General features: G+C 46.9%; 1 protein-coding gene across 1 annotated transcript; it reads right to left on the bottom strand.

The window, feature by feature from the left end:
- On the bottom strand, nt 1-13,333 carry LOC145357839 (uncharacterized). The gene is made up of 4 exons (XM_080211375.1): nt 13,272-13,333; nt 7,670-7,858; nt 5,557-5,634; nt 1-1,929 (listed from the first exon to the last, which is right to left on the bottom strand). Exons 1-4 carry the CDS (start codon nt 13,279-13,281, stop codon nt 1,736-1,738), a joined length of 471 nt encoding a protein of 156 aa, XP_080067501.1. The 5' UTR covers nt 13,282-13,333; the 3' UTR covers nt 1-1,735.
- Nucleotides 13,334-14,227: the final 894 nt, after the last annotated feature.

The following is a 14,227-nucleotide window of genomic DNA, read 5'->3' as shown; positions in this document are numbered from 1 at the left end:
TTGGATGGTGCTCCAGTACAGTGAGAGGCAAACACACCGTCTTTACAGTCGCACAAGATTTAAAACATAATAAATAAAATCGCTAATGAAGTTAATCAGCAGGGTTTATTTTATTTTTGGGTTTTGGGATCTACATTTAACAGTGGCTTCAAATATCTTCTGTATTAAGAAGTGTCTATCTGCCAGGTTACTGTAGAATAACCTACTGATTAAGGTCATTACCACAGGGGCCTCGTCTCAGCTTCTTGCTGTTTGATTCACGACCAGTTCCCTGAAACATTATTGTACATTTACAATGAAGGCAGAAGGAGAACATTCATGCTGATTGTCCCCACGAGTGGCAGCAAAACCATTCTCTGCATTGACGGGGGGGGTGGGGGGAGGCAGGGATAGTACAGAAATGCTAACGGTGATGTCTAAATGCTGAACATTGGCCGATGATCGCAGGTACCCAACTCTCTGCACGGCATCATTCACAACACAGCTTCCTGTCAATCCTGCTCCAGCCAAAACTTCCAAGAACCTGAAAATGCTGGAAAATCACCAGTGCCTGAAAGAGAAAAGTCAGCCTAACCTTTCACAAACCACCACCAGTGAGGCTTTGTCTCAACGCCAGCCTCTCAACCTCTGGGTGCAAAGGTGCAGGGTCTAACCCTGATTCCAGGCAATTAGAGCGACTGGAGACTTGGGCTCTTAACTCAGATGTTCGGGTTGTGTGGGATCCTTGTGTTTGTCGAGTGTAGTGCTGTCCCTCCCCCACCCTCAACTGCACCCGTCACACGTGGTGGGAATCGATCAAAACAGCGTGACGATACAAAGACAACCAGCAGCAGCCTGACGAGCTCGTCTCTATTTCAGACAGTCTTCCAAGAGATGAATTATGATACGGAATTGTCAGCACTGAAACATAAACACTCCATTATTCTTACTGATGCTACCACTGCATACTTGTGATTTTCAGCACTTCAGGTTGGTGCGGTGATCCTCAGGTTGAATCACCAGCAGTCAGCTCTCCCCGCGCCCCCCCCACTCAAATGGGAGAACAGTTTATGGTCTTCTGGGACTATGGCGACTTGATAATCCACTCAGAATAGCCACACACAGCTCTCCCTGCCAAAGAGAAACGTGGCTGCTTGAACCAAACAGCTCGGGCCCTGGAGAAGGATGTGGAATAGGTACGTAGCAATCTGAGATGAGAAACATGTGAGATGGTGGAGGGAGCACGTCCGCAATGGGCTGGCTCTCTGCATATGGTCAGACCATATAACAATGTGGCCCTGTTTAATAACACATTTAATCCAGTAATTGTACACAAACAGAGAGACAAGAGTGCAGTAATATTTAGCTTTACACAAGGATTAAAACAAACTCATACTATTAACATCCTCTAATCATTTATCTTGTTCATTTTAAAACAGTGAGAAGAATAAAAAGTTTGGAACCAATGTACATTAATTTAATCCTTGCTCAGAGAAACATGCCAATGCAAAATTTGGTTGTTTTAAACATTTTGGGATTGAGTTTGAAAAGCAGGAACCTTTTTTTTCCTTTTTGTTACTTTTTGTGTGTTTTTTTTAAGAAAAAGGCACCAATTATTTTAAAATCAGTTCAGTCTTCAAGAGAACCCCTTTGGTTGGGTTGACTCCTGGCTGACGATCCTCCCCTCTTCTCTCCGCCGTGCGTGCGGCTCCTGGTGGTGGGTTTGGCCGCGCGCTGGTTATTGGTCACGGTTAGTTCAAGGCCCCTTGAAGTCGGGTCCCCCTCCCGAGGCCAGGTATGCCGAGGCCCCTAGACAAGCGGCAGCTTCACAGAATCCGGGTATACCGGGGGGTCCGGGGAGACCAGGGCGCCCAGGCTGTCCAGGCATTCCCGGCAAGCCCTGTTCACCATCTCTGCCATTTATACTCCGTCCTGGCATTCCTGGGGGTCCTGGAGAGAAAAACAGTTTATCGAGCAGCTTTCATGGCTTCAGGACTCACTTCTTGGTTATTGGATCACAGGGAGACTAACTGGCATTAAAGAGGTGATGGGGAGGGGGGCGGTGACTGGAGGAACAAGAAAGCCATTGTGAGACTCAATCCTGAGCAGATACAAGTCCCTCTTGAGATGGATACATGGAAAATATTGCCAATGGTGTCAATTCCCACAGGTGGGACTTTTCAAACATGGTTCTGGAGGGACCCAATTAGAATTCTGTACAGTCAGCAGTAACCTGGTCAATCTGGCCAGCTTGATCCAGGAACCCTCAGTCTCTGTTAGTTTAGCATCTATTGCTCCCAACTCTCTGGGATGGTGTAACATACCCGTGTGATTTCAGTAACACCTTTACCACCAGGAAGGACACGGGCAGCGTTGTGACAGTAACACCATCACTACCGAGGGGAGGCTAACTAAACCTTTCAGCTACGTCACTAACCACACTGATGTTACCTGTGAGGGTGTCCCAATCTGAAATACTGGGTCATGGTGCTGTATAGCTTTTTTTTGGAATACTGTGAGAGTCACATAAAACACAGTGAGCAGCCTGTCCAGTCATTCTATAAATAATTATTAAATATTAAACAAAGGTGGCGCGGTGGCACAGTGGTTAGCACTGCTGCCTCATAGCGCCAGGGACTTGGGTTCGATTCCTGGCTTGGGTCAGTGTCTGTGTGACCTTGCACATTCTCCCCATGTCTGCGTGGGTTTCCTCCCACAGTCCAAAGATGTGCAGGTCAGGTTGATTGGTCATGTTAAATTGCCCCTTAGTGTTGGTGTGTTAGCAGGGTAAATATGTGGGGTTACAGGCCTAGGGCCTGGGTGGGATTGTGGTCGGTGCAGGCTCAATGGGCCAAATGGCCTCCTTTTGCACTGTAGAGCATAGCACATTCCAGCGCAGTACAGGCCCTTTGGCCCTCGATGTTGCGCTGACCAGTGGAGCCAATCTAATGACCCTCTAACCTAAACTATTCCAATGTTATCCATATGCCTATCCACTGACCATTCGAACGCCCTTAAAGTTGGCGAGTCCACAACTGGGATTCAATGATTGTATTCTATGATTATTTATTAACTTAAAATTAAAAAATACAAAACGAAAAGGACTATAACACTTTAAGACACTAAATATATTAATAACTAAACACACACACACACACTTTACGTAAAAATTACCCCTTGTTTCAAAATATATCTATAATCCCTGAACTCACTAAGACTTCCCTTCCCAAATTAAACAATTCTATAGGCGAAATCCAGCTTATAGTTACCATATAATACAGGGCTGATGATCAAAGTCAGGGATATTTGAACAGCCTTTACCAAGGTTTTCTGCGATGTCTATGGGCTCTGTGGGTGGGATTTTACAGCCACGATCGCTCCAAGACAGGAAAACCTTACCCGAGGTCACAGAGCTTTGCATGGTCCCGTCTCACCGCTACAATTCCTGTGGCAGGCAGGTTGGGAAAATCCTGCCCTAAGACTTAGATACAAGACTATAACATGTCTGAGAGGTAGAAGATGTTACAAGATCCCTTGGCTGTGAAATGGGTCCTGACTGTGAGTTGTGGACTGGCTTCTCTGCCTCTTGGGGGTGGGGGGGGGGGGGGGGGGTTGGTGGGGGGTGGGGGGGGTGTGACAGTTATAGTGCTTCCCTTTCTGTTATTTCAAACTTGAGATGAGCCATCTACATTTCTCAAATTCCTTCATTTCATGAAGCTTAGCATTTCTATCACCCTGAATTACCCAGTCATTTAGGTAAGCAGTTTCTGCTTGAGGAAACTTAACGTTTCTATAGCAGTCATCTAAGTAATCTGTTTCTACTCTTAGAACTACACACTCCTGCCTGATCACTTTTAGATATGCCCGGGAATGCTGCTTGTTACTGTTGCTGCAAAGCAAATCCCTGACAGGGAGAAAACCACGGAAGGAGTTTCTGCTAGAGGGAAGTGAAGAGGATTGGGAAGTGAGCTCCGTGTGGAACATAAAATACTGGCATGGACTAGTTAGACTGAATGGTCTGAATCTGTGATGGTGATATGTAATTCCATTTCCATAAAATCATTATTGGAACAGGCACAAGTAGGGAAATTTCAAACTGGCCAGGTCTGAGAGTGAGAGGCAGATGAAGCAGAAACGGTCAGGCCTGATTGGTTGTGGGTTACTCTTGGCCAGTTTTCACCAGTTAAGGGGTCTTTGATTGGTCAATACCCACCAATCATGGGAGCCCCTGGCTTGTGGCCATTGGAAATGGAAAAGGCTCCTTTGGGAAGGCACTGAACACATCCAGGGACTTCAGTGGAAAGGTTCAGAGGTGAAGTTGGGGCATCGGAGGGAATGCACAAACCTCCAAATCATTCATCCACCCAACCCTTCCAGCACCATCTGTCCCATATGTGGCCAGCTCTGAAGATGGAGCATTGGATCATCAACCTTCTCCATCGTCAAACTGGGGTGCAAGCACATCTCCCCACTCCTGAGGGACTGTCTCAGAAGAAATCGAGGGGCTTATAACAAGGGACCAGAGATATAAAACTAAACACAAGAGATTTCACATGGAGATCGGGAGAAATCTCTTCACACGGAGAGTGTGAGGGTTCAAACTCATGTCCAGGGTTATTGGCTGAGGTAAAAACTGCCTACCTTGAAGATTGAATTGGATAGTGTGCAATGGAATGTGGGAACAGGCAGGGAAATGTGAACAGGAATATGAACGGTATGTCTTGTCTGTATAGCAAACGTTTGTTTGGCTGGAGTCTGAATTGCTTGGACCAGGTGATGTGATTCTTTAATCTGACCTGTCCGTGTTTCTATGAGTATAAAAGTAGGGAGGTCTTGCTGCAGCTGTATAGGGCACTGGTGAGGCTGCAGCTAGAGTACTGTGTGCAGTTTTGGTCGCCGCACTTATGCAAGGATATTTTGGCCTTGGAGGGAGTGCAGAGGAGGTTTACTAGGCTGATACCGGAGTTGAGGGGATTGAGCTATGAGGAGAGGCTGAATAAACTAGGCTTGTACTCGTTAGAGTTTAGAAGAATGAGGGGAGATCTCATTGAGACGTATAAGATGATGAATGGGATGGATAGGATAGAGGTGGAGAGGCTCTTCCCGCTCAGAAAGGACAGTAGGACTAGAGGGCACAGCCTCAAGATAAAGGGGGGGCGGTTTAGAACAGAGTTGAGGAGGAACTTCTTCACTCAAAGGGTGGTGAATCTCTGGAATTCTCTGCCCGTTGAAGTGGTGGAGGCTGCCTCGCTAAATATTTTTAAGACGCGGGTTGATGGGTTTTTGATAAGCGAGGGGATTAAGGGTTATGGAGAGAAAGCGGGAAAGTGGAACTGAGCCACGACAGATCAGCCATGATCTTATTGAATGGCGGGGCAGGCTCGAAGGGCTAGGTGGCCTACTCCTGCTCCTATTTCTTATGTTCTTAGTACAAAGCCAGCAGAGAGTGAGTGCAGGAGGAACTGAACATGGCCTCTGGATATAATTAACTGAGGGAAAGGTTCCAAAACAAAGTCTCAGACACGTATCATCAATGGAGAGGCTGCAGAGAGAAATGGTCAACTATCCTGTTCTTACCTGTGATGCCAGGTGGGCCAGGGAGGCCTGGGTGCCCGCGGCCCTTCTCACCCCGATCACCCTTCTCCCCTCGTTTGCCTGGATTTAAACAAAGCACAGATTGAGAAAGATTCCAGCATCATCGAACATAGAACACAAACAGCACAAACAGGCTCTTCAGCCCACAAGTTGCACCAATCATATCCCCACCTACCAGGCCTATCTATAACCCTCAATCCCATTAAATCCCATATACTCATCCAGAAGTCTCTTAAAAGACCTCAGCGAGTTCGCCTCCACCACCACTGACGGCAGCCGATTCCACTCACTCACCACCCTCTGAGTGAAAAACTTACCCCTGACATCTCCTCTGTACCTGCTCCCCAGCACCTTAAACCTGTGTCCTCTCGTAGAGACCATTTCAGCCCTGGGAAATAGCCTCCGAGAATCCACCCTATCTATTCCACTCAACATTTTATAAACCTCTATCAGGTCGCCTCTCAACCTTCGTCTCTCCAGGGAGAAGAGACCTAGCTCCCTCAACCTATCCTCATAAGGCATGCCTCCCAATCCAGGCAACAAAACTTCCTAATCAGTCACAATAACGAGTGAATGTTTGTTGCCAGACCACTATCTCCCATTGCCACATTGCCTTTATCTTAAAAATAATGATGAGTGTTTTCGATAAGCTTCTATCAGCAGTAAAACTGGTCAGAGAACTCAAACTCTGATTCCAGGTCAATTTATAACCTGCCCCTTGTCACTCTTCCCCAGCACTGAATGACTGTCACAGTTAGACAAAGAATAAAAGTCCTTCTGTCCTACTCTGATATCCCTCAGCCACAGGCGAAGAATACTCCCCTCCCAGGGCTCCTGCTCTACCCAAGATCGCAAGGAACTACAAAAGGTCGTGAAAGTAGCCCAATCCTTTACGCAAACCAGCCTCCCATCCATTGACTCTGTCTACACTTCTTGCTACCTCGGCAAAGCAGCCAGCATAATTACGGCCCCCACGCACCCCGGACATTCTCTCTTCCACCTTCTTCCTTCAGGAAGGAGATACAAAAGTCTGAGGTCCCGTACCAACCGACTCAAGAACAGCTTTTTCCCTGCTGCTGTCAGACTTTTGAATGGACTTACCTTGCATCAAGTTGATCTTTCTCGATACCCGAGCTATGACCGTAACACTACATTCTGCACTCTCTTTCCTTCTCTATGAATGGTATGCTTTGGCTATATAGTGCATAGAAATAACACTTTTCACTGTATTTTAATACATGTGACAATAATAAATCAAATCAAATCATTGCTGCCACAACTTTCTACTTAGTACATACGGGGCCTTTATAGTGCAGGAGGAGGCCATTCGGCCCATTGAGTCTGCACTGGTTCTCTGAAAGATCATTCTACCTTGTCCCATTCGCCTGCCTTATCTCTGTAACCTTGCACATTCTCTCTTTTCAGATAGAAATCCAATACCCTTGAATATCTCAACTGAACCTGCCTTCTTCACCCTCTCAGGAAGTTGGTTCCAGACTCCAACCACCTTCTGGATGAAGAAACTTTTCCTCCTATCACCTCTACTCCTTTTGCCCATTAGTTTGATTCTGTTCCTGGTTCCTGGTCCTCTTTTGAGTGGTTACAGTTTCTCACTAGTTACCCTGTCCATACCCCTCAGGATCTTGAATATCTCCATCAAGTTTCCTGTCAGATTTCTCTTCTCAAAGGAAAACAGACCCAACCTCTCCAATCTATCCTCGGAGCTACAGTCTTTTATCCCTGGATGACATCAGTCATCCTGTGGCCTCGCTCATTGAGTTGATGAATTTGGAACTAATAAAGTCAGTTTTGTGAAGTTGGCTCACACTCCCTCGAAACTAGTTTGAGATGAGCCCAGGCTAACAGTTAGACCTTGCAGCTAGGCAATGAGAGACTTTAACCCCCACCAGTGCGAGCTTGATTGGAACTGTGAGGAGCTGCACAAACTCAAATAGCGAGTACCTGAACCTTAACAATCGAGATGTTGAAAATGCAAATCTGTAGGTTTATCATTCGTGAACATCCCCAGCAGTGATAGTTTAACTGTTTCAGTGCTGAGCTCGCTCTACCAGTCAACAGCAGTTTGACATCTCACCTCTTGGCCCAGTATTTCCAAACTGGCCATGAACACCTTGCAGGCCAGGTAAGCCACGAGGTCCAGGAACACCGTGGTCTCCTTGTTCACCAGGAGGTCCTGGCAGCCCAGGAGATCCGGGGGGTCCCGTCATCCCTGCTCCACCCAGGACTGCCCTCTTGGCACTGACTGCTACTGCTGCCAACTGCTCTGTAACACACAAATAAAGTGATTCAGTATCAGTCACTCAGCACACGGCAAAGGTTCAGCAATCAAGAAAAGAAACAGATACAGCTCTTGGGGCTAAAGGGATCAAGGGATATATGGGGAAGGGGGGATCAGGATACTGAAGTCGATGATCAGCCATGATCAAAATGGATGGTAAAGCAGGCTCGAAGGGCCAAATGGCCTCCTCTTGCTTCTGGTTTCTATGTAATTTCAATCACGCAAATTTGGAGAATTTATCAAATATTTGGGGCAATAATATACCAAGCAGTAATTCTCAGTGACACGCAGACTGCTTGTGACTCCCGTACTGAGTTTAGGTATGTCAGCTGTGGTTATGACCTGAAATTGTTGAACGCGAGCTGCAGAATGCCCTGTCAAGGGTGAGGTGTGTTTCTCAAGTTTATAATGAGTTTCACTGGAGACGTCTTGTTCTGAGGACAGAGCAGTCAGGGTCTGAATGGAGAATGGAGCCGTGAACTGGTGTCACGCTTGCAGACTGCGTAGAGATACTCTGAAAAGCAGTGAGCCGATCCGCACTTGGTTCCCCCAGCATAGATAAAACTGCAATGAAATTGACAAGAGGCAGTCCTCGAATTGACAATGTTCAAATTACGATGAAAGGCATTTTGATTTATAAATTGCCTCCCTGTTTTGACTTTACAATATTGATTTTGAATTTACAATGCCAGGTGCATTCACACTGATGTTCTGTTCTGTCTCTCTGTACGATTGGACGGGTCGGTCTCTATTAGGTTGGAAATTAGTGTTTTATGCTGTGAAATGTTTTGGCACAACCGTCACATTTTAAATGCATTTAGACATTGATGATGCGTTTAATACGCGCTCAGATTCACAGAAGTTCAAGGTTAAGTCGGAAACTGGCAGTGATCGATGGATTCGTTACATCACCACACTAATCGAGGAACTTGCGCTAAGGTGTGTAAGCATCAATAATCACCTCAGTGATTGACAGGCTCAGAAATGAGAGTATTTAACACCACCAGGCACCGCTGAGTGATTTCCAGCCTTGATCCAGGAATCAATCCCTCATTTATAACATTGTTCCAACGGGAAAATCGGCTCTGACTTATGATATTTCGACTTACAATGTGGTTTTCAGGAACCAATTGCATCGTCGGTCTGGGACTGTCAGTAACTTGCTGTTTCACTAGGAAGGAATGTTTGGGGCATGGGATAGAATGAAGAGAGGAGACCAATGGGCAGGTGTTGGATCTCCTGCACTTGCATTGCAATGTACTTCGGGGAGGGAAGGGGCTTGAGGCATGATTGAGGAATGTACCGTGGTGTCGAGGGAGGAACAGCCCCTGCTAGGAGGGAGCAGGAGGAGATGTTCTTGGTGCCGGCATCACATTAGAGATGGTGGACATTTTGAAGAACGATTTGTTGAATTCAGGGGCTGGTGGGTGAAAGATGAGGACAAGAGAATCCTGGTGATTCCAGGAGTGGGAGCAGAGACTTGTGAAATGGGATGAACATGATGGAGGGTCTTGTCCATCAGGGGCAGGCGGAAGTGAGGGACGGGCAGTAAGTTGGGGTTTCCTCGACTGGGGAAAAAGTGCTGGTGTGGAAGGTTGCATCACCAGGTGATTCAGAGAAGGAGAAGTTGGGAGAATGGAGTGTGGGCAGCATGGTGACACAGTGGTTAACAGTGCTGCCTCACAGCGCCAGGGACCCGGGTTTGATTCCCGGCTAGGGTCACCGTCTGTGTGGAATCTGCACATTCCCCCGTGTGTGTGTGAGTTTCCTCCCACAGTCCAAAGGACTTGCTGATTGGGTACACTGGCCATGCTAAATTCTCCCTCAGTGTACCCAAACAGGTGCCAGAGTGTGGCAACTTAGGAGATTTTCACAGTAACTTCACTGCAGTGTTAATGTAAGCTGACCTGTGACTCTAATAAATAAATTTTAAACTTAAACCTTAAACCTAAAGTCCTGACAGAAAACACACTGTGAGGAGGTGTGGTCGGAGGCTGTGGGAGACAAAGGGTTTATAGTGGATATTTGTGGATTGCCCAGAAATAGAGACAGGCGGCATGGTACCACAGTGGGTTAGCACTGCTGCTTCACAGCTCCAGGGTCCTGGGTTCGATTCCTGGCTCGGGTCACTGTCTGTGTGGAGTTTGCACATTCTCCCCGTGTCTGCGTGGGTTTCCTCCGGGTACTCTGGTTTCCTCCCACAGTCCAAAGATGTGCGGGTTAGGTTGATTGGCCATGCTAAGAAATTGCCCCTTAGTGTCCAGGGATGTGTAGGTTAGAGGGATTAGTGGGTATAATATGTAGGGATATGGGGGTAGGGCCTGGGTGGGATTGTGTTCAGTGCAGACTCGATGGGCCGAAGGGCCTCTTTCTGCACTGTAGGGTTCTATGTCTATGTCTAAGAATCAGGAAAGGGGAGAAAAGAGTTGGTGAAGGGAGAGAAAGGTGGAAAATTGATGGAGTTTTCCAGAGTACGTTGCGAGCAGGAAGGGACACTGATACAGTCATCAAAATATTGGAAAAGGAGAACCATGTAGAAGTGGAACAAGAAATACTCCACACATCCCAGAAAAAGATAGGCAAAGCTCAGTGCAGGTAACCATAGTAACAGCTTTTATCTGGAGTAGGTGAGTGGAGTTAAAGGAGAAGTTGTTCAATGTGAGAATGCGTTCAGTCGGGTGGGGAAGGGGAGGATGTGGAGAATTCCCAGACCATCCAGGGGCTGCTGAAGGTGCACAGGGATTGGAAATCCATGGTGAAGAAACAATGGTTACGCCAGGAAACTAACAATTGTTAAAGGGGGTGGAGGAGGAATGAGCAATGTAGGTGGAGTGAGATTGGACAAGAGGAGAAGAAATAACATTGAGGTAGGAAGGAATCAGGGCAGGGAGTGCAGGAACCGGCTGAAATGATGGCGGTGTGGAGGTCAGCCCAGTCTCTGAGTGTATTTTGGAAGGAGGTAGAAGGGGCTGTGTGTGGTAGGGGAAACCATGAAGTTAAAGGCTATGTAGGAAAGATCTCCAGAGGAATGAGAACAGTGACAGTCCAGGATTGATGTTCGGTGGTAGGGTCTTGGTCTGAGGGAGAGGAAAGAGTGTCAGAGAGTTGGTGTTTGGACTCTGCTAGGTAGAGGTTGGTAGGCAAGACAAGAACAACACCACTTGTTAGAAATAAGAGGGGAGCAAGGATAAATCCTAGCGGGTATTGCAGAGGAAGAAAAGCCATTGAAAATGATTCTCTGGCTACGATTAGACAGATAAGAATGGGCCCAGTGAGAGGAAGCTCGCCCAGCTGGATAACAGTGACCTTGTGATAAGAATCATTTCCGTACTGTGGTAGGAGCAGGAATGTGGAGTTCTGAGAAAGCTGGGAATCCATTTGGGAAATGAGAAATATTGAACGAGTTTAGAGAGGAAAGGGAGGGTGGAAATGGGGCAGGATTTTGCAAGGTCAGTGGGGTCAAAGGCTGTTTCTTTGCAGGAGAGCGGCAACTTAAAGGAGAGAGGACAAGACCAAAGAGACAGATTCCTTCTCTATCCGATAACAGGGGGACAAGGAGGGGAAGCTGGGTGGAATTCTTTGAGAACATTACATGTGCAGTTGACAATGGGGAACCTGTGGATGTGGTGTATCTGGATTTCCAAAAGGCATCTGACAAGGTGTCGCACCAAAGACTGCTACATAAGATAAAGGTGCATGGTGTTACGGGTAATGTATTAGCATGGATAGAGGATTGGTTAACTAACAGGAAGCAAAGAGAGGTGGTAAATGGGTGTTTTTCCAGCTGGCAGTAACTAGTGGTGTGCCTCAGGGATCAGTGATGGGATTGTAATTGTTTATGATTTACATCGATGATTTGGAGTTGGGGACCAAGTGCAGTGTGTCAAAACTCACAGATAACGCTAAGATGAGTGGCAGAGCAAAGAGTGCAGAGGACGCTGAAAGTCTGCAAAGAGATATAGATAGTCTAAGTGAGTGGGTGAGGGTCTGGCAGATGGAGTACAATGTTGGTAAATGTGAGGTCATCCATTTGGTGGACTATTATTTAAATGGTAAAGAATTGCAGCATGATGCTGTGCAGAGGGACCTGGGTGTCCTTGTGCAGGAATCTCAAGGAGTTGGTTTGCAGGTACAGCAGGTAATTGAGAAGGTAAATGGAATTTTGTCCTTCACTGTTAGAGGGATGGAGTTTAAAAACAGTGAGGTTATCTTGCAGCTGAATAAGGTGCTGGTGAGGCCACACCTGGAGTTACTGTGTACAGTTTTGGTCTCCTTACTTGAGAAAGGATATACTGGCACTGGAGGGGGTGCAGAGGAGATTTACTAGGTTGATTCTGGAGTTGAGAGGGTTGGCTTATGAGGAAAGACTGAGTAGGCTGGGGCTATACTCATTGGAATTCAGAAGAATGAGGGGAGATCTGATAGAAACATATAAGATTACGAAGGGAATGGATAAGATAGAAGCAGGGAAGTTGTTTCCACTGGCGGGTGAAACTAGAACTAGGGGGCATAGCCTCAAAATAAGGGGGAGCAGATTTCGGACTGAGTTGAGGAGGAACTTCTTCACCCAAAGGGTTGTGAATCTGTGGAATTCCCTGCCCAGTGAAGCTACCTCATTGAATGTTTTTAAGGCAAGGATAGATACATTTTTGAACAGTAAAGGAATTAAGGGTTATGGTGAGCGGGTGGGTAAGTGGAGCTGAATCCATGAAAAGATCAGCCATGGTCTTATTGAATGGCGGGGCAGGCTCGAGGGGCCAGAAGGCCGACTCCTGCTCCTAGTTCTTATGTTCTTTTAGTGGAAAAAGGGTCAAGGGAACAGGAAGAGGCTCTACAGACAGGATGAACTCAGAGGGTAAGTGGGGAGATGGGAGAGAAACGAGGGGCAGATGTGAGTTTGGGGGAACTTTAGGGGGTTTGGCCAGGTGGGACAGGGCCAGCTGATAACATTGTCTCACAACAGCAAGGTTCATGAGCTCTTTGTTAGGGAGGATTGTGGAGAGAACAGGAGAGAGAGATTGAAGGAAATAGTTTGCAGTAGGGCAAAGGAGCCAGGGATTATTTTTGCATTCCAGGATGGGTCAAGAATAGCGAGCAGTTTTATCAGATAAGAACAGCACCCAGGGGTTGATCCAACCAGTCCTGGCAATGGATAACTGAAGCAATTGTCCATCTAAACCTTCTAAATCAGTGTCTACAGAGGCAAATTACAATGAAACACACCATGTCTAAACACATGGATGGGGGGGGCCCTGTAATCTCACCCAGAGTGACACACACACAGTGACACACACACACACTCAATGACACATATATGGACACTATTAATATGTGGCACTGCTCAGTAATGCTCTGTATTTTTTCGGACTATTTTGTGGAACAAACTCTCAGCACTGACCTTGCATCATTTTCAGGACAACTTCAACAATATGCTGGTCTCCTGCATCTCTCCCCTGTAGAAAGAAAGAGAAACAGCTGAGATTGGAGCCTTGTACTCCAGTCTGAGCAGATCAGAGCCTGACACAGTGTTCACTCACAACCCTTTGATACTATATTGAGTAGACAACTATATTTCACAATCTTTATTTTTTTTCCTGCCACGTGTAGCTAAGATATTATTTCCAAATGATCACTGGTTGCAATTAGAAAGCAACTGGCCCATATAATGAGAGATTAATGAGTTTAAGCGCAGACACTTTGGTTGCAGTACCTCAGTCAGGCTGTTGGTGGCACTGCTGGCACATTATATCAGAAAGAAGCTCAGCATCACCCCCAGCTGGCCATTAACGGCAATGCAACCACTTGTGATCATCCAGGAATGTGGGGTCAGATTTTAGCCAGTGACCACCCATCAGTATTTGAAGTGGAGATGTTTGTAAAATAAAATAAAATAAAATGCCCCCACAGCCTTCCTGTTCAATGCTGGGCTGTCTCCCATGTTACAGTGCACAAGGCGTCAGGCAGAGGCCAGTGAAGGCTCTCACTTGGGCAAATAAAGGGCATCAGTTATCCTCCTTGCAGCAGGGGCTCACAGAGTCAGCTCAGCTCGTGGTACGTAGGCAGCAGCTCCTTGGCAGAAAACCCCCCCCACCATGGCAAAAACATGTCCCCTCCTTTAGCCCTCGCCACACCAGCCTCTAAAACCTCGTCCCCTCACGCAGCTGCCCCCCTCCTTGGCTGGGGTCCATCAGGGAGGCTCATCCCAAATCTCCACACTTACTGAAAGCTCAGGATCTGTTCCACATCTTGTCCCGAATCTGCCATTCATCCCAACAGCAACAACCTGGCACTGCGGGGACCACACAGCTCCCAGCCAATCAGGTTAGTGGACAGCTCTCGAGGCTGGAACTTCCT

The sequence above is a fragment of the Carcharhinus amblyrhynchos genome, chromosome 24, assembly GCF_965287045.1.
Source record: "Carcharhinus amblyrhynchos chromosome 24, sCarAmb.v2.hapA, whole genome shotgun sequence".
In the NCBI taxonomy this organism is placed as follows: domain Eukaryota; kingdom Metazoa; phylum Chordata; class Chondrichthyes; order Carcharhiniformes; family Carcharhinidae; genus Carcharhinus; species Carcharhinus amblyrhynchos.
The sequence above is the reverse complement of the archived record's forward strand: the minus strand, read 5'-3'. Positions and strand labels throughout refer to the sequence as shown.